The following is a 26,727-nucleotide window of genomic DNA, read 5'->3' on the forward strand; positions in this document are numbered from 1 at the left end:
TTAAAAACTCAGTTCATTTTGAGTTCAACTACATCTGAAATAGCTTGGTTTATGCTTTTCCATAGTTATCTACAACACAATGTATAAACTATGACACACATGTAAACATAAATAGACTCTATAGAAAATAAACAGCCTTTATTGAAACAAGCTGGACACAAAATTATACATGCTATGTGATTTCGCTTATAGAAATTCTAGAACAGGCAAAGCTAAGCTACAGTGACAGAGCCAGATTAGTGGTTGCCTGAGACCATGGGAAGGAACTGACAAAAAAAGGGTATGAGGAAATTTTTGAGGGGGTGATAGAAATGTTCTTTATGATGATTGTGGGGGTAGTTATATGAATGTATAGATTTGTCAAAACTCACTGAACTCTACACTTAAGATGGTTGCATTTTATGGTACATAAATTACACCTCAACAAAAGTGACTTTAAAAACAGGCACCATAGGGGCTTCCCTGGTGGCGCAGTGGTTGAGAATCCGCCCCCCAATGCAGGAGACATGGGTTCAAGTCCTGGTCCAGGAAGATCCCACATGCCGCGGAGCAACTAAGCCCGTGCGCCACAACTACTGAGCCCGCGCTCTAGAGCCCGCGAGCCACACTACTGAAGCCCACACACCTAGAGCCTGTGCTCCACAACAAGAGAAGCCACCGCAATGAGAAGCCCGCACGCAGCAACAAAGACCCAACACACCCAAAAATAATAAATAAATAATAAAATAAATAAATTTATTTTAAAAAGGCACTATAATAAAGCAGCCCAGCAAGAGAATTCTTATATTTTTAAATTTTTTTATACAGCAGGTTCTTATTAGTCTCTTATTTTTTTGTATTGAAAAGCAGGAAAAGTTAACTGAGAAGTTGTCTATTTCCATGGAGAACAGAGTATAGTTAGGAATAATCTTTCTTTAGGCCCCCAGTTCTATTTTATTAATCATATTGTCAAAACTGTTTAGTTCAAATGTTTGTCCAGGGACTTCCCTGGTGGTCCAGTGGCTAAGACTCTGTGCTCCCAATGCAGGGGGCCTGGGTTCGATCCCTGGTCAGGGAACTAGATCCCACAGGCCACAACTAAGAGTTCGCATGCCGCAACGAAGATCGCACGTGCCGCAACTAAGACCTGGCACAGCCAAATAAATAAATAAATAGTTTTTAAAAACCCACAAATGTTTGTCCACATATTATTTTTTATCAGCATAGGCTAAAATAAGTTTTTATACCACAGCACTTGAATACACAAATACATTGGAGTCCAACTGATTTCCCTTTAATTAAAAAAATACTCCATTCCTAAGAATAGAATTTTTCTAATTGTATATTTTTCCTGTTCAAAGAAGAAAACTACAGGGTATTCCCTGGCTGCCCAGTGGTTAGGACTCTGCACTTTCACTGCTGAGGGCGCACGTTCAATCCCTAGTCAGAGAACTAAGATCCCACAAGCCAAGCAGGGCGGCCCACACCCACCCACCCACCCCAAAAAAAAAGAGAGAGGAGAAGAAGAAGGAAGAGAAGGAGGAGGAGGTGGAGAAGGAGGAGGAGGAGAAGAAGGAGAAGGAGGAGGAGGAGGAGGAGGAGGAGAAGGAGGAGGAGGAGAAGGAGGAGGAGGAGGAGAGGAAGAAGGAGAAGGAGGAGGAGGAGGAGGAGGAGAAGGAGAAGGAGGAGAAACATACAACATTCTGTTTCCACTTTGGCTAAGGAGAAAAGGTGAATTTATTGAAACAAAACTATGAGGGGTCTATCTCTCTGTATCTCTTGGCTTTGCTGTTCTCTGTGTTGACTTCATTCTCAGGTAGAGCCTTCATTTGGGGACAAAGATGAGCACTTGCCGTTCTAGGCTGGCATTCCAGAAGCTCAGGAGCCAGAGTACATCTTTTGCCAATAGTTCTGGAAGGTCTTGGGGCTGTCTTTCGTCAGCCCAGCTTGGGTCTTACGTCCATCCCTGAACCAATCATTATGGCCAGGGAACAAAATATGTGGATAATCCAGGTCCTGGGTTGCTCAGAACCACATAAACCACTTGGGTAAGGCTCACCAAAGGAACCCCCAGGCTGTGGTTGGGTCTCTTCATGCACTTTTTACTTCCTCTTTGCTACTGTCTGAATCAATGTAACAGATATCTATTGCTTCTGTCTGCCCAGAATCGAGTCCCTCTTAATTTATATAGATATCATTGAATAAGACAAGTTCCTAATTATGCTAAGCCCCTGGATCCAGCTATACCCAAAGTCAGAGCCACTCCTGGACTATACATTCCCCTTTTCCCTTAGGTAAATCTGAATGGCATCTTCAGTTAGTTAGTTGCAACCATAAATTACCCTCTCCCTTAAGCCAGTTTGAATGGGGTCTTTAGTAAACTGATACAGAAATGAATAATTTCCAAGGGGAAGAAACTCACTCAAATTAGTAGAGCTAAAAGGCATTTACTTTATTACTTACTAAGGGAAAAATAGTAATTACCAAATGATCAAAGTTAACATTACCAGGCATGTAAGAGATTGACATCATGGGCCTGCTGATATGAAATATTGAAGGTACAACAGTATGTCAATGATATTCCTGACTAAAGTGCATAACCTGAACCTAATCATGAGGGAGACATATTGAAATTGAAGGATATTCCACAAAACAGCTGTCCTGTAATCTTCATATATGTCAGGGTCATACAACACAAAAGAAGACTGAATTGTTCCAGCTTAAAGGAGACTAAAGAGACATGGCAACTGAAGGCAACACATATTTTCCATAAAGGGTATTATGGGGACAACTGACAAAACTGAGAAAGAATTGTAGATTAGATAACAATATTGTGTCAATGTTAATTCTATTACACTATGGTTGGGTAAGAGAATGCCTTGTTCTTAGGAAGTGTGCACTTAATCGTTTAGGGTAAAAGGTTATCATGTCTTCAATTTACTCTCAAATAACTGAGAAAAATAATGTGTGTTTATACAGAGAGGTAGAAAAGGATAAAACAAAGGTAAAATGTTGACATTTGGGGAATGAGGGTGAACTGTATTGAAATGCTTTGTGTCCTTCTTAGAACTTTTCTGGAGGCCTGATATCACATCAAAATAAAAGTTGATTTTAAAAAGTGCATTGTAAAGGTGCATGACAATGTCATAGAAGAAAAGAATCGGAAGTACAACTGGGTCTCATGGGTTGTGCAAATCTATCCAGTTCTTTTTTGTGTGTGTGTGGTATGCGAGCCTCTCACCGCTGCTGCCTCTCCCGCTGCGGAGCACAGGCTCTGGACGCGCAGGCTCCGGACGCGCAGATTCCGGACGCGCAGGCTCAGCGGCCATGGCTCACGGGCCCAGCCGCTCCGCGGCATGTGGGATCCTCCCGGACCGGGGCACGAACCCGTGTTCCCTGCATTGGCAGGCGGACTCCCAACCACTGCGCCAGCAGGGAAGCCCTATCCAGTTCTTTTTATCTTTCATTGGTCCCATCGTCTTTTGTCTACATCCCTCAGCAGATTTCCTCCATTCTCTCCTTGTAGATACCGAGCTTCCCTCTTTGTCCATAATTATTGCTTGTCCAGGAATTGACTGCTCCAGTTCTAGAGCACCACACCCTTGCCTGACTCTGAAATGTAGTGCCTTTATTCCAAATTTCAGACAGATCAAATCGGGTTGGCTCAAGCTGGGTTAAGAAAAGGAGATCATAAGGGAAATGAAGACTATCTAGAGCAACAACATGGACAGTGTTGAATTAAAAGTCAGACCCGAAAGAGAACATACTGTATGATTTCATCTCTTTAAAGTTAAAAACAGTCAAAACTGATTTGTGGCAAGAGTGGTTACCTTTGGGGGAGAGCGAGACAGTGATTGGAAAGGGACACAAGGAGGGTTTTTACGAGACTGATAATGTTGCTCCTTGACCTGGGTGCTAGTTACACAGGTGTTGTCATTTTTTGAAAATTTATCACACAATATTTGTGATATGGGTACATTTCTTTGTGTGTGTTATATATCATTAAATTTTTTACATTATATCTCATAGCTGGCATTATGGTTGGAATTATAATTTTCTGATATGGTTAACAACGCTTGGTACCGTTCTGAACAAATAAATTATAATTGTCACTCTATTTACTGTATAGTTTCATTTCAGAAAAAAAGTTCGTATATTTTAAACCATACCAAAATTTTTCATGCATGCGTATTTATATTAATTTAAGATAATTATAAACTTATCTTTTTACCCATATGAATGCCTTTAACGATGTTTTCAAGTCGTTCAGGACGCGGACGCAATATCCAGCAGCATGCCTTGACGCTGGCCTCTTAAATGTCTGGAGGGTGGGAGGGAGGGAGACGCAAGAGGGAAGAGATATGGAAACATATGTATATGTATAACTGATTCACTTTGTTATAAAGCAGAAACTAACACACCATTGTAAAGCAATTATACTCCAATAAAGATGTTAAAAAAAAAAATGTCTGTAGCGCCCTCCGTCAACGCGGCAACCAAAAACGTTTGCGCAAATTTCCAAAACTCCCACCAGGGGGCGGTACCGCCCCTTTTGGGAAGAACCAATCTACCAGATTTGTTGTGTATTGGGAGCTCAGGGGATGGGTCTGTGCTGGAGATAGTAACTTGGTGGTGGTGGTGGGAGTGTCTTCTGCATGTTAAGTGGTCACTGAGCCCCAATATTAAAGGCTAAGTAGCTGTGCAGGGCATCAAGACATAGGGGACCGCAGGAGCACAGCGTGCGGAGGGATTTTCTTAAAACTGTCGCTGGAGAATAACTGTCAAGGCAGGGAGAGATAGGAATTGAGGCTGGCGAGATGGGCAAAGATATATCACGAAGGTCATCTTATGGCGTTTGTACTTTATCCTATGGGTGATACGAAGCCACTAAATAGCTGAAATGCAACAACGGACAGACAGCATTTATTAGCTGTTTCCACACGCCAACCCCTTTTCTAAGTTCTTTTTATGCATTCTCTTCCGGAACCATCAGAATTACTCATGAGCTCAGTTGTTCTGTCATCCAGAGTTCATTCACCCTTTTCCTGGTGACCTGCAGTCTCCTCTCGGGAAGCATCGGTGCCTGGTCTCCTACTTCAGATATGCTTTGTGCTTCGTATGTAGCCCACTCTACCTGGGGCTCCACGAATAGGGATAGCCCTGGGAACTGACCAACCAGAGTGTCTTATTTTCTAAGCCCAGTGATTGGCTTACGGGTCATCAGGTGACCCAGTCAGAACTAAGGAGAGGACTCTGACCCCCGCAGTTGTTCTCCCCCTTAGAACACTGCCCTGCCTCTGAGCTAATATTAAAGCCCCTTTTACGCTCAGCAGGAAGTGGGTGGTCACCCACAGAAGGACCATCTGGGAACTTCATTCAAGAACCTTCCCTAGCTACAGTTGAGCAGCTTGCTGTGTTCTGCCTGTTCTGCCAGGACCTCAAGGTTCCCCACCTAGCCTCTGCCCCCCACCGCACTGTCATTTTCAACTTCACTTTCTACCAATCCTAGTTCTGTGTTTCAGGTAGTTAAGAAGAAATGCTTTACCTCCTTGTCTTTAAATCGTCTGTGATCTCGACCTGGTATGCCCACCCATTTTATTCAATAAGAATGGTTGTCTTCAATGTTGTGCAATTTCGCTTTGATGTATTTAGGCATGAATTTATTTTTATTTATCTTGTTTAGGATATACTTGCTTCTTGGAACTGTGGATTCATGTTTTTCATCAGTTCTGGAAAATTCTCAGCCATCATTTCTCCAAAGATTGCTGTTCCTCCGTTCTATTTTCTGCTTTTTGGTCTTTTATTAGATATTTGATGTATCTTAATCTCTCTTTCATATATCCATCTCTTTGTCTCTTTGTGCTATGTAATTTCCTCTGATAAATCTTTCAGTTCAAAAGTTCTGTCTTCAGCTATGTCTAATCCACTGTTTTAATTTTTATTGTGGGAATTATATCTGTTATATTTTTAATCTCTAAAAGTTTCATCTTTTATTTTTCAAATCCACTTTTTTCATTCCTGATACTCTCTTGTTGCTTGCTTACATTTGTGATTGTATATTTTATTTCTTTAAAAATTTTACAAAGGGCTAGTCTGTAGTCTGATTTTGACAATTCTAATATCTGAAATTCTTGCAGGTCTGAATCTTTTGTTTGTTGTTGTGTTATATTGTATTTTTCCAAAGATGGCCAAAACAAGATTTGCTCTTTACAATATGACTTGACACAGGGCAAGTTTATGACTATGGCAGAAGTGACATTGTGATTTCCAAAGCTAGGTCATAAAAGGCAGTACAACTCCTCCCTGATTCCTTCAGGATGCTCACTCTAAGAACTCCACCACCATGCTGCAAAGAAATCCAAGCATCCTGTGGAGAGGAACTGAGGCCCCCAGCCCACAGACCTGACCGAATCTCCAGCCAACAGCCAGCACCAAGTTGTCAGGCACGTGAGTACAGTATCTTGAAAGTGCATCCTCCAGCCCCAAGTTGAGCCAACCCTGCTCATACTACATGGAACAGAAACAAACAACGGAACTGAGCCCTGCCCAAATTGAGAAATTGTAAGCAAAATAAATTATCGCTATTTTTAAAAGCTACCAATATTAGGGGTAGTTTATTTTGCAACAGTTGTTAACTGGAGCAGTTGCTTCTGCTAACCCTCATGGTGGCTTACTTTCTTGTGTGCTTGGTGATTTTATTTTTTCATATATTACCAGGCTGGAACATCATTATTTTAGAGTGATTTATCTTCTCTTTTAGGACAGACCTCAAAGTTAACTACTGATGAGATTTCCCATTTCTCATCCCTCTTACTCGATAACCCTAAAGAACTCACCCCTAGTCTTGGATGGCCCCATCCTGGGACAGTCTGTAATTTTCACATTTGTAAATATCAACATCAGACTGATAATAATCTCATCACCACGCCCCAGTTCACCCCCCACAACTCTACCCTGGGAGAAGAACTAAATTCTTCGATTGGTTAACACATTGTCAGAGGTCAGGGAGCAGGCTAGTTTCCTCCTACTACGGGAAATTGATACAACCACACACATCACTAGTTCAGTGTAAGTGTGGCTCACCTATGCCTAATTTGAGAAAGGAGCAAATTCGTTCTCCCTTCAATAATCTCCCTCTATCACCATTAACCTTTGAGATCCCTAAATGCAAGCAGTTCACCTGCTGCTGCTTGGTTCTATCTCCTTAGTTGTGGCTCACTGGCTCCTTAGTTGTGGCACGTGGGCTCCTTAGCTGTGACGTGTGAACTCTCAGTTGCAGCATGCATGTGAGATCTAGTTCCCTGAGCAGGGATCAAACCCGGGACCCGTGCATTGGGAGTGTGGAGTCTTAACCACTGTTCCACCAGGGAAGTCCTGGTTCTATCTCCTTAAGAACAAGCAAGGGGGGCAAAAAGTAAGATCTGCCAGCTGAGAAATAAAAAATATCTTCTCCAAATCCCACTAAGGTGCCTTTCCCATCCAGAACTGAGTTTTCCCACTGCTATATATCTCCTTGTAACTTAATTAAAGAGCAATCAGGGCCTGCCTGCCTACCCTCCAGCATAAACATCCTTGGAAAACATCAAACACACCTGGATAACTAATTTTGTCATGAGAACCTCTCATGAGGGAGGGGAAGATCTTGGCACCGCCTCTACTGGAGCGATGAGTGCAACACCACGGCACCTTGGTAAGCAGCGCCGCTGTCAGTAACCGCCGTTAGAGCAACTCTACCTCTCCCAGCTGCCCCCTACTCTATCCCCTGTCAGATCATGACTTTTTTGAGGGAGTGATTCTTGTGGCCTCCTCTACTTCTTGATGGATCAGCACTGACTCAAGAAGTTGATCTTATCCACATGGAAACAACTTAGATGTCCATCAACAGATGAATGGATACATATATACAATGGAATACTACTCAGTCATAAAAAAGAATGAAATCATGCCATTTGCAGCAACGTGGATGGACCTAGAGATTATCATACTGAGTGAAATAAGTCAGAAAAAGAAAGACAAGTACCATATGATATCACTTACATGTGGAATCAAAAATATGACACAAAAAATTTATCTATGAAACAGAAACAGACTCACAGACATAAACAGAATTGTGGTTGCCAAGGGGTGGGAGAGGGATGGGTTGGGAGTTTGGGATTAGCAGATGCAAACTATTATATATAGAATGGATAAACAACAAGGTCCTACTGTATAGCACAGGGAAGTATATTCAATATCCTGTGATAAACCATAATGGAAAAGAATATGAAAAAGAATGATGTATATATATGTATAATTGAATCACTTTGCTGTATGGCAGAAATTAACACAACATTGTAAATCAACTATACTTCAAAAAAGTAAATTTAAAAATTTATGACTTTAGACCCAAACTCTGGTTTACAGGAAATACAGAAGATAAAGGAACACATTAAATGACATCATAATCAGGCAAATACAATATGTAGGACATTCTGTAAGACAACTTTAAACTTTGTTTGCAAATTTTCATGATAAAATGTCAGGGAAAGTGAAGAAATTATCAGTGATGGGAATGCATTCAACACAACAATCTGCAAATGTTAAAAATGAGGCAGATCTGCAAACTATAGAGAAAATGAACAAAGCCAAAGTTTGAAAAAATCAGCAAGATTGATAAAATCCCCAGTTAGACTGATCACGAAAAAAAGAGAGAACAGAAATTACTAATATCAAGATTGGAAGAGAGATTATCACTATAAATTCTGTCACCATTAAAAGGATGTAAAGAGAATATTATGACAACTTTGTGTCAAGGCCTTGACAATTTAGATGAAATGCCAATTCCTTGAAAAACACAACATATGAGGGTAACTCAGGATGCAATAGAAAATATATTTATTCAAGAAATTGAACTTATTATTAAAATCCTTCCCACAAAGAAAGCTCCAGGCCCAGATGGCTCTGCTGGTGAAATCTATCAAAGATTAAAGAAAGAAATAACATAAAATCTTTCAAATCTGAGATCCAGCTATATGTGCTGAGATGGAAACAATCCCTCAAAATACATTAAGTAAAAAAATCAATGTGCAAAGGGACAAGTAGTATTTTCTCATTTATGTAACGAAAAGGAGCTACATAGGTGTGTTTCTATGCACAAACCATCCTCTGCAAGGATACCCTGTTGCTTTAGAGGCGTGAATTGAGGAGTTGGAGAAACTGCTCCACTCCTTTTCCTTTTGTATTATCTTAATTTTAAAATATGAACTGTGCATGTAATAAAAAAAAGTTTCAAGACTTTTTAACCCAGGGTTTTTCTGGCTTTATAGTCTGACTCTTGTCCCTTGATTCTGTGAATTAGGTACTGAGGAAAAGACTGCAAAAAGGGTGGTTAAAATTTTATTCCTGGGGTTTAGGGGACAAGGACATTAAATCCACACTTGGCCACTGGCTGTGTGACTTCAGACATCTTTACCTCTCTGAGGCTCCACTTTTACTATCTGTGAATGGGAGGTTGTGCATTAAAGGATTAATTTTGTCCAACTCCTGGGAGGTAACCTCTAATCCCTTAGAATATCCTGCTTGTTAGGAGTATCTTTGTTTACCTGGGGTCCTTGGGCTGTGCAGTATAAACTTGACCCCTGGAGGGGCTGGAGACTAAGGTCAGTCATGCGGGAGGTAGGCCATGCCCATGTGACTGACCCCCAATAAAAAGTCTGGACACCACGGCTCATGTGAATGTCCCTGGCTGTGGCACTCCACGTGTGTTTTCATGTTTTGTTGCTGGGAGAATTGAGCACCATTCACTGGGCTCCGCTGGGAAAGGACAATGAGAAGCTTGCTTTGGTGTCTCCAGGACCTATGTCTTGTCTTGGTGTCTCCAGGTCGTATGTCTCCTATGTCCCATAGCTTCTTCCCTTTGGTATTTTTAATCTGTATCCTTTCATAACCATGAGTAAACCAGTTTTTCTGAGTTGAGTCCCTCCAACGAATCGGTGAGCCTGAGGCGGTTTTGCGGATCCCTAAACACAGGGGTGATTAATGTCATATACCTCTTCAGGGGCATAGACACCAATGGGGTTGTACGTACACAAAACTTCATGATCACAGCCAGTATGTATTGAGCACATACTGTATACCAGGCTGTGTGTGTCCACGAGCTCACTGGATCCTCATAACAACTCCGTGAGGCTGACACTATGATTCACTTCTTATGTTTATTTTATTGTGAAATGTACTGTACATTCAGGAGTGTGAAATATAAATGTATGGCTTTAAAAAATACGTATAATGTGAACAACTGTGAATCCTCATCAGATTAAGATAAAAAGGACATAGAAGTCCCCATGAGCCCCTACCCAGTTACAACTCCTCTAAATCCCTTGAGGTAACCACCTTTCTGACTTTTGTGATAATAATTTCCTTGCTTGCGTTTCTTTGTAGTTTGACCACCCATGTATGTATCCCCCATACTATATTGCCATTTCATTATCCCTGCTTTTGAGTTTTTTGAATAGAATAAGACAGCATGTCCTGTCTGGCTGTTTGGTGTCTGGTGTCTTTCACACACCACGTGTGTGAGATTTATCCATGTGGTTGTGCGTATCAGTAGTTTATGCTCTTTTCACTGCTCTGTAGTATTCTGTTGTATGACTATACCACAATGTATTTATCCATTCTCCTGTTGATGGAAATTCCCATTTGGGACTATTACAAACAATGCTGCTGGGAACATTTCTTCCTGTACATGTTTCCTGATGCCCATGTTCAAGTTCTCTAAGATACATACTTAATATGGAACAGATAGGTAAAAGGTTATGTGCATTTTCAAATTTATTCAGTAGCACTACCCTCTCTCCCATTTTAAGATGAAGCAATTGCAACAAGAGAGGTTAATGGACTTTCCCAAGGCCACAAAGCCACACTGCCTTGCTCCCAGAGCCCACATTCTCACTTAACACCCACTGGCATGTGATGGGCACCTAATAATTGTGAGCTGTTATTCTGAGGGTCGTTGGGGGCTGTTTTGGGGGGTTTCCTTTCCTGTCCCCATTATTCTGAACTATGTCCCCGTAAGTTAATAATTAACTGCCCCTCAAGGAGCCTGTGATCCTAAAGATTTACCTTTCCCTGGTTACTGTCTGGTTAATCAGTCACTGCCCCGGGCCGGGCAAGGGGCACTAGGTGGACCAGCGGCCTCCAAAGCCCCCTGACCTGGTGTGGAAGTGGCGAAGGATTCCTGATGCTCTGGACCTGTCGTGTGCTCTGCTCCCAAGCGGGGCCCTCCGCTGGGGGCTGGAAGCCCCTGCGCTTTGATGGTGGGGCCTTCCACCTCAAGGGCACAGGAGAACTGACCCGGGCTTTGCTGGTGCTACGGCTGTGTGCCTGGCCCCCTCTGGTCACCCACGGCCTGGCGGTGAGCAGTGACCGTGGGGACTGGCCCAGGGGCTCCCCAGGGCCAGGCTCTGAGCCCTTGCTCCCTGTCACCCCAGCTCCAAGCCTGGTCTCAGCGACTCCTGGGGTCCCAGCTCTCGGGCGCGCTTCTCCGAGCATCCATCTACGGGCAGTTTGTGGCTGGTGAGACCACAGAGGAGGTGAGGGCCTGTGTCCAACAGCTGCAGAGCCTAGGCCTCCGGCCCCTGCTGGCGGTGCCCACTGAGGAGGAGCCAGACTCAGCTGTCAAGACTGGGTGAGTAGGGGGCCAGGGACCAGGGTGGCCGGGAGGCTTGCAAGAAGGGGGTTAGTGGGCTCCAAACCCTGACGCCTGCTGGCTGGGCAGCGAGGCCTGGTATGAGGGGAACCTCAGCGCTATGCTTCGATGTGTGGACCTGTCACGAGGCCTCCTGGAGAGCCCCGGCCCGACTGGAAACATCCTCATGCAGCTGAAGATTACGGCGCTGATGAGCACTCGGCTCTGTGTAAGGGACCGGCAGGGTGGGAGGGGAGGGGGTGGGCGCCCCCCAGGTCCCCCTCGCTACCCCATCTACCACCCCATTCCAGAAGGAGCTAACCTCACGCGTCCAAAGGCCAGGGGGGTCCTTGGAGCTGAGCCCTGAAAGACTGGCCGAAGCCATGGACTCTGGGCAGGTAAGGAGCTCAGGCTGGGGGAGATTGAATGGTTGGTGGGGAATGTGGGGGGAAGCAGAGCCCCCTGGACTTGGAGGTAGCAGGCACCCGCCAGAGGCATGTTCAAAATGTTTAACTACCTCTACTTTCCAGGCTTAGAATGGTCAGAATAAGTGTGGCTACAGACCAGGGGCATGGCTGGAATAAATGGAATAGGGGTCACCTGGGGACTCTAGGGGAGGGGCCTGGGGGCTGGGAGCTCTCAGAGGAGACACTGAGACAGCAGCTCTTTACCAACTAGAAGAAAGTAATCAATATTTTATCAATCGACTCAGCTATGCTAGTGTGTGCTAACCAGCTGGAAGCTATGATTAGACCAATGGGTTTTGGTTCATTCATTCACTCATTTGTTCTTTCACTTATTCTTTTTTTTTAATTAACTGTAACTTTTGAAAAATATTTACTTTATTCATTTACTTATTTGGTTGCGCTGGGTTTTAGTCGTGTCAGGTGGGCTCCTTAGTTGTGGCACGTGTGCTCTTAATTGTAGCCGGCAGGCCCCTTAGTTGCGGCATGCATGTGGGATCTAGTTCCCTGAGCAGGGATCAAACCTGGGCCCCCTGCGTTGGGAGCACAGAGTCTTAACCACTGCGCCACCAGGGAAGTCCCTCTTTCATTTATTCTTTATTTCCATATCTTATTTCTACCTTCCCTGCCATCAGCAGCATGTATCTCTTTGTTACTGTGATTTTGTTTTGCCAAGTATATGCTCTTTGGGGGCATATTTTTCCAACATTTTATTATGAAAATTTTCAAACATACAGAAAAGTTGAAAGAATTTTACAGTGAACACCCATATACCTGCTGCCGTTAACATTTAACTATATTTGCTTTATTTATTTATTATTTATTTTTAAACATCTTTATTGGAGTATAATTGCTTTACAATGGTGTGTTAGTTTCTGCTTTATAACAAAGTGAATCAGGTATACATATACATATATCCCCATATCTCTTCCCTCCCTCCCACCCTCCCTATTCCACCCCTCTAGGTGGGCACAAAGCACCGAGCTGATCTCCCTCTGCTATGCGGCTGCTTCCCACTAGCTATCGATTTTACACTTGGTAGTGTATGTATGTCCATGCCACTGGGCTTATACTTGCTTTAAATCGTATCTATCCTTCTATCCATTCCTCTATCCATCCATCAATCCACATTTTTTTGATGCATTTCAAAGTAAGTTGCAGACATCAGCACACTTCTCCCCCAAATGCTTCAGAACGCACATCACTAATTAGAGTTCTGTATGTATTTCTTTTCAGGTAAAATTTACATACAATGAAATGCACACATTGTAAATGTACCCTTTGATGATGAGCTTTGACAAATACACATCTGAGCAATTCAAATCCCTATCAAGGTATAGAACCTTTCCATCACTGCAGGAAGTTCCCTTGTGCCCTTCTCCATCAATGGGGCTGGGTGGGGGGTGGAGGGTATAGTTTTAAACGCACACAAGTAACATTATGTTACCTATGGCATTCTGTTTCTTACTTTTTTCACTGAGCACTCTGATTTTAAGATCCCTCCAAGCATCTCTGTGTACATCTAATCCATTTTTTAAAATATTTATTTATTTGTTTGGCTGCTCTGGGTCCTAGCTGTGGCACGCGGGATCTTCGTTGCCGCGTGCGAGATCTTTTAGTTGTAGCATGTGGACTCTTAGTTACAGCATGTGGGATCTAGTTCCCTGACCAAGGATCGAACCTGGGCCCCCTGCACTGGGAGTGTGGAGTCCCAACCACTGGACCACCAGGCAAGTCCCTAATCCATTGTTTTTAATGGCTGCTTCTGGCCGCATGGTCTACCTCTCCTGGGATGGACACCCGGGTGGTTTCTGAGTCTCCATCATCCCAAATCATGCTGTCTGGGACCTGCTGAGGTTTCTTTTTTTAATTCGTAATTTTTCATATGTGTCACAGAACACATAGAAGCAGGACTTAGTGCTTCAAAGGATCAGCTTTGGAGTGTACCGAATTTCACCTCTTCATGAACTTAGTTTACTCATGTGAGGGCAGTGATAGTAATTTCTTCCCAGGGTGTTTTCAAAGACTAAAGCCCCTGCCAGGCTGGCATCTGCACTTTGACAGAGGGGCCCTCATCCCTCTGTGTCACTAGCTTCCCTTGGCTTCCCCAACACCATCACACCTGGTGTTCCTTTTCCACCTCTGCCAGCTCATTCTCAATCTTCGTTGGGTTTTACCCTGCCTGACTCTTAAATATGGAGGTTCCCCAGGGCGAGGTCCCGGCTCACTCCCCTCTCAGTCCTTATTCCCCTCCAAGGGGCCTTCGCACCCACCCCTACAGCCTGTTTCCCTGCTCTGCGCTCATGATGCCTGCCTTCTGTCTCCAGCCCCAGCCTTTCCTCTGAGTCCCTCTGGAACCTCCGCCTGGACATCCCCCAGACCCCTCACACCAACTGGGTCCCACACTGGCCTGTGTCTCCCCAAACCTGCCCCTTCCTCCTGTCCCCATCTCAGAGCAGTCCTACCACCCCCATCCCGATCCCAGGCCCCACCCATCCTTGGTCTTCACAGCCACTGGCTCCACAGCACGATTCATAACTGTCCTGTCCACGGCCATATCCCAGGCCATGGCACCTAGACAAGATGTGATAAACATATGTTAAATAAATGAGTAAATGAATGGAGCAAGTGAGTCTGAAACAAAATTAATGGTGGAGAACTTACCACTCACAACGTGCACTGTCCTAAGTGGTTTATATGTGTTCAAGGGAAGCATTTACTCTCTGCCTGAAGATGCTGAGGTTTAAATCCCAGGTCAAGCTGTGTGATTTTATAAGTTTATTTATTTATTTATATTTTTGGCTGCGTTGGGTCTTCGTTGCTTCGTGCGGGCTTTCTCTAGTTGCGGCAAGCGGGGGCTACTCTTCGTTGAGGTGCGTGGGCTTCTTATTGCTGTGGCTTCTCTTGTTACGGAGCACAGGCTCTAGGCATGCAGGCTTCAGTAGTTGTGGCACACGGGCTCGGTAGTTGTGGCTCACAGGCTCTAGAGTGCAGACTCAGTAGTTGTGGCGCATGGGCTTAGTTGCTCCGTGGCATATGGGATCTTCCCGGACCAGGGCTTGGACCCGTGTCCCCTGCATTGGCAGGCGGATTCTTAACCATTCTCCACCAGACACAGCTTGGAAGTCCCAAGCTGTGTGATTTTAGACGAATGACTTCAACTCTCTATGCCTTCACCTCTGTTTCCCCCTCTGTAAAATGGGGATGACAATAGTCCCTACTTCAGAGGGTGGTGAAGGGTAAATGAGGACCTGAAATTGCATGTGGCGCCCTGTCGGCCCTCTGTGAGGGCGGCGGCTCCACCAGCTGCTCACACCCCAGAACTCTCCTGGGAGGATGCCCCATAGGGAGACAATTCTCTGACTGGGGAGAAGAACTCCGCAGGTGCCCCTCACCCTTCCCTTCTCCTGGAGAGTCTTCTCCCCCAGGATAGTATCCATACCCATCCTGTTGACCATACTGGAGCCCTAAATTCCACCTGTTCCTCTTCCTTTAACTTCCCAGTTTCTTTGAACCCAGCTGGACTCCCTGAGTCACCAGCAGGTCACATTCACCCTCGAATCCCCATAAGAGGACCCTGAACTAGGGATAGTTATTATTTCCACATTACAAATGTAACAATTCCCTAAACGTTTGTTGAACATCTACCACATTCCAGGTGCTGTGCCAGGGGTGGGGATGATGACCAAGATAAACAAAATCTCTGCCCTCGAGGTAATTACTTGCTAGTCTGGGAGGCGCAAGAGACTCTCAATTGTTAAAACCAAAGCCAAGTTGGGGCTTGCAGGGCCTCGTGCTGAGGCGGGGGGAGTGGGGGTGGGGGTGGGGGGGGGTGGGGGGGTGGGGGGGGGTGGGAAGCGCACCGAGCCAGGAAAATCATTCTTTTTCAAGTTTAGGTTCTAGTACCCCTCGGGGTCTCAGTTTCCTAATCTGGAAATTGGGAATAATATTTACTTAATTGTTTTAGGGGATCAAATTTATTAATGCAGATAAAGTAGGTGCTTTTGAAATTGGGCTCCGAGGGCTTCCCTGGTGGCGCAGTGGTTGAGAGTCCTCCTGCCGATGCAGGGGACACGGGTTCGTGCCCCGGTCCGGGAGGATCCCACATGCCGCGGAGCGGCTGGGCCCGTGAGCCATGGCCGCTGAGCCTGCGCGTCCGGAGCCTGTGCTCCGCAACGGGAGAGGCCGCAACAGTGAGAGGCCCGCGTACCGCAAAAAAAAAAAAAGAAAAAAAAAGAAATTGGGCTCTGAGAGCTTCCCCATATTAGTAAACCGCCTTCTCACTTGAGCTCTTTTGAAAGGTTTCTGTTTATTGTTCCCTTACAATCAAATGATTTTGGATTCAGATGGGGAGTGTGGCGCAGAGACAGACACAGAGAAACATTGCCCTCTCTTCACTCTATCCATAAGTGTGTGAAAAAATGTAATAAATGTTTAATTATACTAAAACAAAAAACAAAGCCGATATGTTACAAGTATAGACAGCCATTGTAGGGAAAAATAAGGCTGAGGAAGGGGAAGGGAAAGCCCCAGGAAGGGAGTTGCAAGTTCAAACCAGAGAAAACCTCATAGAGAAGGTGGCATTGAAATAAAGACCCTGCGGAGAGGTTGGAGTGAAGTAAGTGGACATCTGGGCGAAAAGTGTTCCAGGCGGAAGGAACAGCCAGAGCAAAGGCTCTGAGGTGGGAAGGTGCCTGGCATGTTCAAAGACTAGCAGGGAGGCCCGTGAGGCTGGAGGGCAGTAAGCCAGGTGGAGGGTGGGAGGAGGTGAGAGCAGAGGGGTCAGACCAGGGGAGCCTAGTGAGTTGCAATGAGGCCTTCAAAGTTCGATGAGGAAACTGAGGTCCCAAGAGACGAATGCGAGGTAACGCTTATGGCTCTTATTCTGAGCTAGCTACTGTTCCAAGCACTTTCTAGATGCTAATTCCAAGTCACGTCACTCTCCCACTGGAAAACGGAGCTTGGAATAACATCTGCCTGCTAGGATCATTGTAAAGATTAAATACATAAGATGGCATCTGAAGCCACCTATTATCATAACAGGTATTGAGCGCTCATCATATTCTGGCACTGTCCTGTCCTGTGTATGTCCAGGCACAGCTCATATATTAACCCATTTTTATCCACACAGCGACTCCATGAGGTAGTTATTATTATCACCCCCATTTTACAGAGGAGAACACTGAGGCCCAGAGAGGTTATATGATTTGTTCAAGGCCACACAGTAAGTGGTGGAGCCAGGATTCAGACTCAGATTCTGAGCTCTCAACCATTGTATTATCCCTCAGTAAATAATATCAATGTGATCCAGCTACTTTTCAGATTTCGAACAATTTCTAAACTGTTTTTCCCTTCCTGCTGGTGGGGGAGAGAAGACTTAAGCTCTGGAAGGGTGCAGTAGCCCTGAACTGCTCCTGCCATCCCCCACCCCCCACAGGACCTCCAGGTCTCCTGCCTCAATGTCGAGCAAACCCGGCATCTCCAGGCCTCCTTGAGCCGTTTGCACCGGGTGGTACAGGTAACACCTGCGGCCGCGGTCTGGCTCCGCTGCACCTGCTTGCTGGTCACTCCTGGGGGCCCGACCACAGTCTCTCTCGCCCTCAGCACGCCCGGGCCCAGCATGTGAGGCTCCTGGTGGACGCTGAGTACACCTCCCTGAACCCTGCACTCTCTCTGCTGGTGGCCGCTCTGGCCGCTCGCTGGAACGGCCCCAGGGAAGGCGGGCCCTGGGTGTGGAACACTTACCAGGCCTATCTGAAGGTGTGTGGTGCACTTGGGGCGGGTGGGGGGGGGTCCGGGGGAGGGGACCGCAGGCCGGGGTCCCGGCACCTTGACCCGAAGCTGCCCCTGTGCTCTGCCAGGACACCTACGAGCAGCTGAGGCGGGATGCTGAGGCCGCAGACAGGGCTGGCCTGGCCTTCGGGGTAAAGCTGGTACGAGGGGCATATCTGGACAAGGAGAGAGAGGTGGCCCGGCTCCAGGGTACCGAAGATCCCACTCAGCCTGACTACAAGGCTACCAGTCAGAGGTGGGACTGGGGCAGGCTGGCCTCTGAGACAAATAATATTAGCATCTAACCTTTCATCAGAGCTCACTCCCCAGGGTGCTGAGTGTCCTGTGTGGGTCCACACAACACTCCCTCTCCCCAGTCCAGGACACCGTCACTTCCCACCTGAAGAGCAGCCTCCTCCTTGGGCTTCCTGCTCCTTTCTCTAACCCCCTCCCCATTCGGTCCCCACGTGCAGCCAGAGGGAACCTGCCTCAAATCTTGTCCCTCCTCAGTTCAAAATCCCCCCATGGCGCCCAGTGCACCCTTGATAACCCCCAGATCCTTGCAGCGGCCTGCAATCCTGTCCCCTCGCTCACTTCACTCCAGCCACACTGGCCTCCTTGATGACCCCCAGGGCCTTTGCACTTCCTGTTCCCGCTGCCCAGAACCTTCTCCCTCCAGACAGTGGTGTGGCTCAATCCCTCACCTCCTTAGATCTTTATTTGTTGGTACCTTCTCAGGGGACCTTCCTATCAAAAACTAGAACTTTCCACACCCACTCACTTCTTCGATTTATTTTTCTTCCGGCACTTATCAGCAGTTGAGGTTTCACATTCGGTTGCTCATTATTCGTCTCACCCACGGGAGCGTGGGCCCAGGAGGGCAGGGCATTCTGATTTGTTCACTGCTGAACCCCCAGTGCTTAAAATTGCGCCTGCTGTGTGGTGGGTGCTTGGTACAGATCTGTTGAAAGAATGAATAAACAACCCAAGCGGTAGATACTATTATTATCATCCCCATTTCACAGAGGATGAAATCGAGGCACAGAGAAATGGAATCACTTACCCGCGGTTGCACAGCTAGTGAGTGGCAGGGCCAAGATTTTTGGCAGACTGGCTCTAGAACCCACATTTTTACTCACCTCAAATCATTGTGATTTCCTTGGGTCACCATCCCATGGCCCTGGGAAGAAAGAATTTATTCTTTCAGGGAATTCCCTGGCAGTCCAGTGGTTAGGATTCTGGGCTTTCACTGTTAGGGGCCCAGGTTCAATCCCTGGTTGGGGAACTAAGATCATGTGAGCCGAGAGGCCGCAGCCAAAAAAAAAAGAAAAAACAGAATTTATCTTTCAATACATACTTGCTGACCACTTTATTTTTCTTTTAAATTTATTTATTTATTTATTTATTTATTTATTTATTTTTGGCTGTGTTGGGTCTTTGTTGCTGCGCTCAGGCTTTCTCTAGTTGCAGCAAGTGGGGGCTACTCTTCGTTGCTGTGTGTGGGCTTCTCATTGCGGTGGCTTCTCTTGTTGTGGAGCACGGGCTCTAGGCGCACGGGCTTCAGTAGTTATGGCACGCAGGCTCAGTAGTTGTGGCTCATGGGCCCTAGAACTCAGGCTCAGTAGTTGTGGTGCATGGGCTTAGTTGCTCCACGGCATGTGGGATCTTCCCGGACCAGGGCTCGAACCCCTGTCCCCCGCACCGGCAGGCAGATTCTTAACCACTGTGCCAACAGGGAAGTCCCTGACCACCTGATTTAGATCAGGAACTGTGTTGCACCCTGGTTGCAGTGGCAACCAAGGTGGCCACCAGGCCCTGTCTTCATGGAGTTTTCAAAGCCCAATTCCATTTCACAGTGGACCAAGGAGAGGCCTGTAGAATTGCAAGTACTCACCAAGCTTGCAGAGCAAGTTGCCAAGCCACGAAGGCTAAGCTTGCATCCAAGCCCATGAAGCTTCCCAGGCACACTTGTGTCCCATAGGCTTAATCATTTGGCACCATTTTTGGTTTTTTTTACTGAGATATAATTCACATATCGTAAAATTTGCTATTTTAAAGTGCACAATTCAGTGGCCTTTAGTATGTTCATAAGATTGTGCAGCCATCACCACTATCTAATTCCAGAACGTTTTCATCACCTCAAAGAGAAACCCCAGGGCTTCCCTGGTGGCGCAGTGGTTGGGAGTCCGCCTGGGTTCGTGGGAGTGGTTGGGAGTCCGGGTTCGTGCCCCAGTCTGGGAAGATCCCACATGCCGCGGAGCGGCTGGGCCTGTGAGCCATGGCCGCTGAGCCTGAGCGTCCGGAGCCTGTGCTCCGCAGCCGGAGAGGCCACAATAGTGAGAGGCCCGCGTACCGCAAAAAAAAAAAAAAAAAAAAAAAAAAAAAAGTTGAGTTCTCTAGGACTGGAATCGCTGGGTCATATGGTCACTCCATGTTTAACTTTTTGAGGAACTACCAGATGGTTTTCCAAAGTGGCTGCAGCATTTTAGACTCACACCAGCACGGTGGGAGGGTTCCAATTTCTCCACATCTTCTCCAGCACAGTACCGTTAATGTTTTAATAGAGATTTTGAATAAATAATACATTCACATGATTCAAAAATCAAAATGATATGAAAATGAACACACCGACACAGCTCACATCCGCTCCCATCACCATGTAATCACGGGGTCTCCCTGCCCCCGCAGGGGCACTCCACTCTCCTCTGGGTGTTCATTTAGCCGGTCCCCCACTTACAGACATTTGGGTTGTTACTAACCCTGCTCTGTAGACACTGCTGCAGTGAATGACCTTGGATAAATGTCATCTTGTGTGATGTGGCCCTTTGCTGTGAGAGTGCCATTGTGCCAGAGGCTTTATGTCCACCCTCATCTCACTCCATCCTCACAACAACACTGTTAGGTGAACGTGGGTTGTTAAAGAGAGGAAAAAGCCTCAGAGAGGGGATGTCTTTCGCAGGGGAGGCAGGTGGGATGCAGGTACTTCCCGACTTCAGGGTCCTTGCCCTTAGGCACCCCACCTCCCAAGGACAGAAATCCCCAGTCCCTGGGGCCTAACTCTCACTTACCAGGTGTCATATGCCAGGCCTTTATCTCCCTTCAGTTACAGCCGCTGTCTGGAGCTGATGCTGACCCAGGTGTCCCATCGTGGCCCCATGTGCCCCCTCATGGTGGCTTCCCACAATGAGGACTCTGTTCACCAGGCAACCAAGCGGTATGAAGTAGGGGACTGGGAAATAGGTACCCAAAGGGTGGTGGATGTGGAACAAGGGGAGGGACAGTGTGGGCCAGTAGGTTCAAAGGGGATCTGGGGAGGATATTCAAAATATTTAACTCCTGCTACACCTGCAGGTCCCATAGGCCCCAGCTGAACAAGGCATTGCCCCTTATTTGCTGGGGCATGGGGAGGTCCCAGGGCTCCAGGGAAGAAGTGGGGACTCACTGGGGATCCTTCAGGGGGCCCAGGGCAGTGGTTATTTATCAGTGAGTTTGGAAGTACTTCAACATTTGAATAACTAGCACAGCCATATGAGCGCATCATGGCTGACTTTCAGCTCTGGATCCAGCCACTGTCTGGATTGATGATGTGGCCTTTTCTGTAGCATGTGGGAGCTGGGCATTCCTCTGGATGGGCCTGTCTGTTTTGGACAACTTCTGGGGATGTGTGACCATGTCTCCCTGGCATTGGGTACGTGAATGATCTGTCCCTCCCAGCCCCACTCCCACATCCCACCCAGTCAGCCCCAGGCCTCATTCCCTCCCAAACAGATCCCATCTTCCATTCCCAGACAATGCCTGGCCAGGCTCCCATCCAGAGCCTGCAGCCGGTCCGAGCGCCAGACCCTTCCAGATAGATCTGTCCCATAGCTGAAGGCCTTGCGGGCCTGTGTCTCTGTGTCTGCGGTCTGTTGTTTCTGTTGGTTCTTCATCGTGGTATCTTGTCACCTGTGTGCTTTGTTTTCTTTACTGTGTTGTTCACCAGGGCCTGAGACCAGAAGATTTATGTTTTCTTCTGCCAGGTGCTGAGGGGTACAAAGTCAGTGTACCCTAACTTCACAGCTTGAGGGTTTTTTTTTGAGATATCCCAGGGATGCAAATTGAGGCTGCAAATATTTTAGGGGACTAACCCACGGCCACAACCTATCAGAGATGGATTTCTCTAGTTTTTTCCTTGCTCTGCTCATGGTCAAGGCCATTCCCCGGGAGTGAGGGAGGGTGGGAGGTTTGACTTCTTGTTATCTCTTACTTTGAGGGTCTAGATTTTTGGATTCCAACTTAATCTGGGGAAGTTCTCCTTTATAACTCTTACCGTGGTCAGGCTTTGGGCCTCCATTTCTGTACCCCCTGAGCTTTGAAGTCATTAAGTAGCAGCCCAATTTTGCCTTCAGGATAGAAATGCTTCTTGTGTAACCCTTCCTTCTCTGGATTCTCACTTTCTCTTAATTCTTGGATTAAGCATTTTCATAACTTTGAGAAGATTTTTTTTTTAATGTTTACTCCAGGATTTTTAGTTTTTTCAGTGGGAGATTTTGTCCAACCCACCTAGTCTGCCATGTTCTCAGAAATGGAAATCTCTGTTCCAGATGGGGCCTGGGGGAGCCTCTCCCCCAAACACCAGCCCACACCCTGCAACTACTCTCCCTCCAGGGCAGGCTGGCTATGCTGTGTACAAGTCCATCCCCTATGGCTCCCTGGAGGAAGTGATCCCCTACCTGATCCGGAGGGCCCAGGAGAACCAAAGCGTACTGCGGGGTGCCCGCAGGGAACAGGAACTGCTCAGTCAAGAACTTCGGCGGAGGCTGCTGGGGCGGGGCCTGAGGGTACCCCATTAGCACCCCCAGGGCTCATATGGTCAATAAAGGTCCTGAGCTGCTGCCCAGGCAGCTGCCCTGTACGGAAGCCGCCTCCTTGGGGAAGGGCTCATCTCGGCCTCAGCCAGCCCAAGCTCAGGGGGCTCTGTGGCTCAAGAGAGATCTTTAGATGACCCCAGAGCATAGCAAGGGCATTGATCAAAGACTAATGAGCTCCCCCACCAACCCTGAGGCAGACGATCCTGCCATGGGCCTGGGGTCAGCTCTACTCAGCCAGCTAGTGGCTCACGCGGGAATTTTCTTTACTCCAGTGGACGCCCAGGTGAAGAGCACAGATGAAGAGCAGACACGGAGGCACTGAAATCTAGAGGCTGGGCTAAGGCCACACGTCCACGGAGGGACGGAGAGAAGAAGCAAGCCACTCTCTGATTTAATAAGCATTTACTGAAGCTCCTTCTGAGCTAGGCTTCCAGGTGAACAGTGTTAGGGACACAACAGTGACCAAACACAACCCTAGGCCTGGCCTCACAGAGCTCTTAGTCCAGTAGGGGTAGACAGACCCATCTTCAGACAGCGACAGCCCAGGGTGGTCAGGGCTGTGATGAGGGGAGCCCAGGCAGAGTATCAGGGCAACGTTGGGAAAAGCCTGGAGGCTGTAGGAGGCCAGAGGAGACACACCTGGTGATCAAGAGGGCGTCCCAGAGAATTCATGAGAATAACCAAGTAAATACTGAGAAGGGCATTCCAGGACAAGGGCATGTGCATAAACAGACTGCGGAGTCGGGGGACAAGGATGGAGTCTGGGGGGCCAGAAGATGCAGTCTTTGGTGCCACACTGCAGGGTATCGACTCTGTCCCAAGGGCACTGGGGAGTAAGGAGGCTTTGAAGCAGGGGAGGGACAGAGTCAGGTTGGGCTTTAGTGAGAGTCCCTGGGCTGCAGCACGGCGAGTGGACCTCGAGCTTTCCGTCTGAGAGCCCAGGGGAAGCTGGGGTAGGGAATCCTGGCAGGTGGGTAGAGCAGGGCAGGGTGTGGGGAAGGGAGGAGGGGGCTGGTGGAAAGAGCAATCAGGAGGCTGAGCGGAAGGGCCGTGGAGCTGATAGGCTGGATTTGAGGGAGACATTCAGGGCCAGGCCCGGGGCTCTGGCTTAAAGAGGGGACAGTGGGTCCAACTCTGAGATGGGGATCTGGGAGGAGATGCAGTTTGGGGGAGATACTGAGGCCAGCGTGGGACCCAGTGGGTGTGAGGGCCCCAGGGGACGTCCAGAGAGAGGCAGAGTATCAGGACATTGTGGGGCAAAGAAGAGAGGCTGGGGCTGAGATGGAGGAAACCGCCCATGGGTGTGGGTGAAAAGCATGGAAAGACAGCCAAGGGCAGGGATCATAAAGGGCCCGCCAGCCCAAACAAGAAGGCGGTAACATTAGGGGGCAGTCAGTAGCTCTGGGGTGGCCATTGCTGTCCCTCCTACCGGGGCACCTCAGGGCCGCAGGGGCAGCTCTCAGGGGAGGGAGGCTACTGCGCAAGCGCACAGGTGGCCAGAGACAGCTGGTGCGCACGAGCCTAGGATTCCCGCTCAGATCGCCATAGTGCACGGGGTCACGTGGCAGCCACATGGGGATCGCTCTCGGAGCCCAACGGTAGGTACAAAGCTGCAGCGACTGGGCCCTCAGCTGTCCACCAGGCCCCTTCCCCAGCCCACAGACCCCCGCCCTCAGACCTCCCCCTCCCTCACACTCCTCCCGTCCTTCCCACCCCTCCTGCACCCTCAGACCCACCCCTTTATCAGACCCTGTCTTCATTACGCGCTCCCTTCCCTCAGCGCACGGATGCAGTCCTCAGACCCCTTCCTTCCCTCCGTCCCTTCTCATAATCCATAGACCCCATCCTAGCACACAGACGCTTCCCTAAACCTCAGCCCATGCCCCCCAACCCTCAGACCCTCTCCCAGGTGACAGACCCCAGCCACTACCCTCAGACCCCTCCTCAAGCCTGCAGACCCTGCCCTCAGACTGTCCTCCTCCCTTGGACGCCTCCCTCTCACAGCCCGTAGACCCCAGCCCCTCTCAGGTCCTAACCCTCAGACTCCTCTTCCTCCAGCCCCTAGGTAGTCTTCAGACCCTCTTCCCAAGCCCCCAGACTCCTTTCCCTGGCCCCAATCCTATCCCCGTAGCCCTTACACCCTCTCTCCCAGACGGAGTGCCCAGCCCTCAGATTTCCATAGATCCTCTTCACTCCCAGACTCCCTTGGACCCCTGACCTGTTCCGTAGCTGTCCCAGAGCCCACCCCTCTTCTCATTCTAATGCCTCTCTCCAAAGCAGACCCCTCCTGAATTGCCTTTTTTTCTCAGTCTGCCCCCCTGGACTCCCAGCCAGCTCTGTCTTTATTGCCTCCCAGAGGTCTAGTCCTTCACTTCCTCATGCCCTCATGAGACCCGCTAGCTGATCCCTGGCCAGGAGCTGAGTCCAGAGCCCACAGATGCCCTCACTGCGTTCTCGCTTCCCCGTGGAGCTGCGCTCTGTCCGGGATCCAGGAGGCTAGGTGGGCCGTCTGCATCGCCTGGCTATGGCCAGGGGCCCAGGCTGGGGCCTCACCTGGCTCCTGCTGGAACTGCCTCGGGGGGACAAGATCAAGGGGCAGAATGGAGGGTGCAACTTCAGTTGGCCAGTCAACAATTGTGTAGCAGGCACCTATCGTGTGCCAAGGCTCTGTTGTCTGAGATGGGGATTTATGGGTAAACGTGACCTCCTGGGTCATTGTGAATGAAATCTAATATGAGAATTTAAGAGAGTGGTGAGAATGACGTAGAAAGGAGAGGTAAAGGGGATGGCCTTTTGGATAGGGTGATACTTGGGTCCCACACTACGAGTCAGTCATGCAGACAGCTGGGGGAAGAGCACTTCAGAAAGATGGAATAGCCAGTGAAAAGGCCCTGAAGTCAAAACACACTGGGTATGCGTAAGTAGCAGCAAGGAGCAAGGGGACTCAGGGAGAGAACTGAAGCTGAGGGGGCAGCAGGTACAGACAGGAAAGGGCCTTAAGAGGGGTGTGAATTTTGTTGGATTTTGTTCTGTGTGTGATTGGAAACCATCGGAGTTGCAGGCAGGAAATTAACACTATCAAATTTAGTTTCTGTTTTTCATTGATTTTTGTAAGTTGATTGTGTATCCAGCCACTTTCTGAACTTGCTTAATAGTTGTAATTGTGTGTTGATTCTTTTCCTTTTTTGTTATCTGCAGACGGTGACAGTTTGGTCTCAGCTATTTCATCTTTAAACTCCAATCTCTTTTTCCTGTCATAAGGTACTGGCCAGAACCCCCAAACCTTGCTGTCAATGGACATCTCTTTCCTTGTTCTTGATATTAAAGAGAAGAGCCTATGTTTCTGCACTAGGTACCATGCTTGCTGTTTGGGTTTTGGTTTGTAATTTTTATCAAGTAAGGAAGTTCCCATCTATTCTTAGTTTTCTGCGGTGGGTTTTTTTTCTCCCTAATCATAAGTAGGTATTGAATTTTATCAAGTGCTTTTTTCTACTGATGCAGTTATACGTGATTTTTGTCTTTTAGTTCATGAATGTGTTTTGTTACATTGATAGATTTTCTTTTGTTGAATCATCCTTGCTTTCTGGGAATAAATCGATTGGGTTACCCTTTTTACTTTATTTAGGGGCTTTGCGTATATGATCATAAGCTGAATTGATATATAGCTTCATTTCTGATTCTGGAAACTCTCATCTGGTTTTGAAGCTAAGGTCGTACTAGCCTCATAAAAATGAGCCTTGCCCTCTTTTTCTGTTTTGGAACAACTTGTATAAGGTTATACGTGAAATGAAGTGATTATCGTAATGATTATATTGTGAAATGATTTGTGTTTTAAGATGATCCCTCTGCAGGGCAAAACAAATGCAGAAAACCAGTTAGGATGCCATTGCAAAAGATGGTAGGCTACTGAGTAAAATAGGATGCAGTAAATGTGATATTCAGAGGTTCCTGAAGGACCACATTTGGAGGGATTTTGCGGCAGAGACCAAGCTAGGTT

At 47.5% G+C, this 26,727-nt stretch overlaps 1 protein-coding gene across 2 annotated transcripts; it reads left to right on the forward strand.

Moving 5' to 3' along the window:
* The first annotated feature begins 11,113 nt into the window (after positions 1–11,113).
* Positions 11,114–22,754, forward strand: PRODH2 (proline dehydrogenase 2). Of its 2 annotated transcripts, none has more exons than XM_082677506.1 (10): positions 11,114–11,371; positions 11,448–11,644; positions 11,735–11,873; positions 11,956–12,042; positions 17,546–17,626; positions 17,713–17,868; positions 17,970–18,136; positions 20,984–21,095; positions 21,595–21,738; positions 22,464–22,754. In XM_082677506.1, the coding sequence occupies exons 1-10, from the start codon at positions 11,198–11,200 to the stop codon at positions 22,710–22,712; spliced, it is 1,506 nt and encodes a 501-aa protein (XP_082533632.1). In that variant the 5' UTR covers positions 11,114–11,197; the 3' UTR covers positions 22,713–22,754. The 2 variants fall into 2 exon arrangements, with proteins under 2 accessions (XP_082533632.1, XP_082533631.1); XM_082677505.1 differs by lacking the exon at positions 21,595–21,738 and adding an exon at positions 21,483–21,568 and having other exon boundaries at positions 20,984–21,094; positions 22,528–22,754.
* The last annotated feature ends 3,973 nt before the right edge of the window (positions 22,755–26,727 follow it).

Source organism: Grampus griseus (assembly GCF_964374135.1).
Source record: "Grampus griseus genome assembly, chromosome: 19".
NCBI lineage: Eukaryota > Metazoa > Chordata > Mammalia > Artiodactyla > Delphinidae > Grampus > Grampus griseus.

What these genes read in the sequence shown, in the direction of transcription:
- PRODH2 (XM_082677506.1), top strand. Translation starts at nt 11,198, where the DNA reads ATGCTCTGGACCTGTCGTGTGCTCTGCTCCCAAGCGGGGCCCTCCGCT. An exon ending in GACTCAGCTGTCAAGACTGG is followed by an intron (nt 11,645 to 11,734) that starts GTGAGTAGGGGG and finishes CTGGCTGGGCAG; the next exon opens with CGAGGCCTGGTATGAGGGGA. An exon ending in TGATGAGCACTCGGCTCTGT is followed by an intron (nt 11,874 to 11,955) that starts GTAAGGGACCGG and finishes ACCCCATTCCAG; the next exon opens with AAGGAGCTAACCTCACGCGT.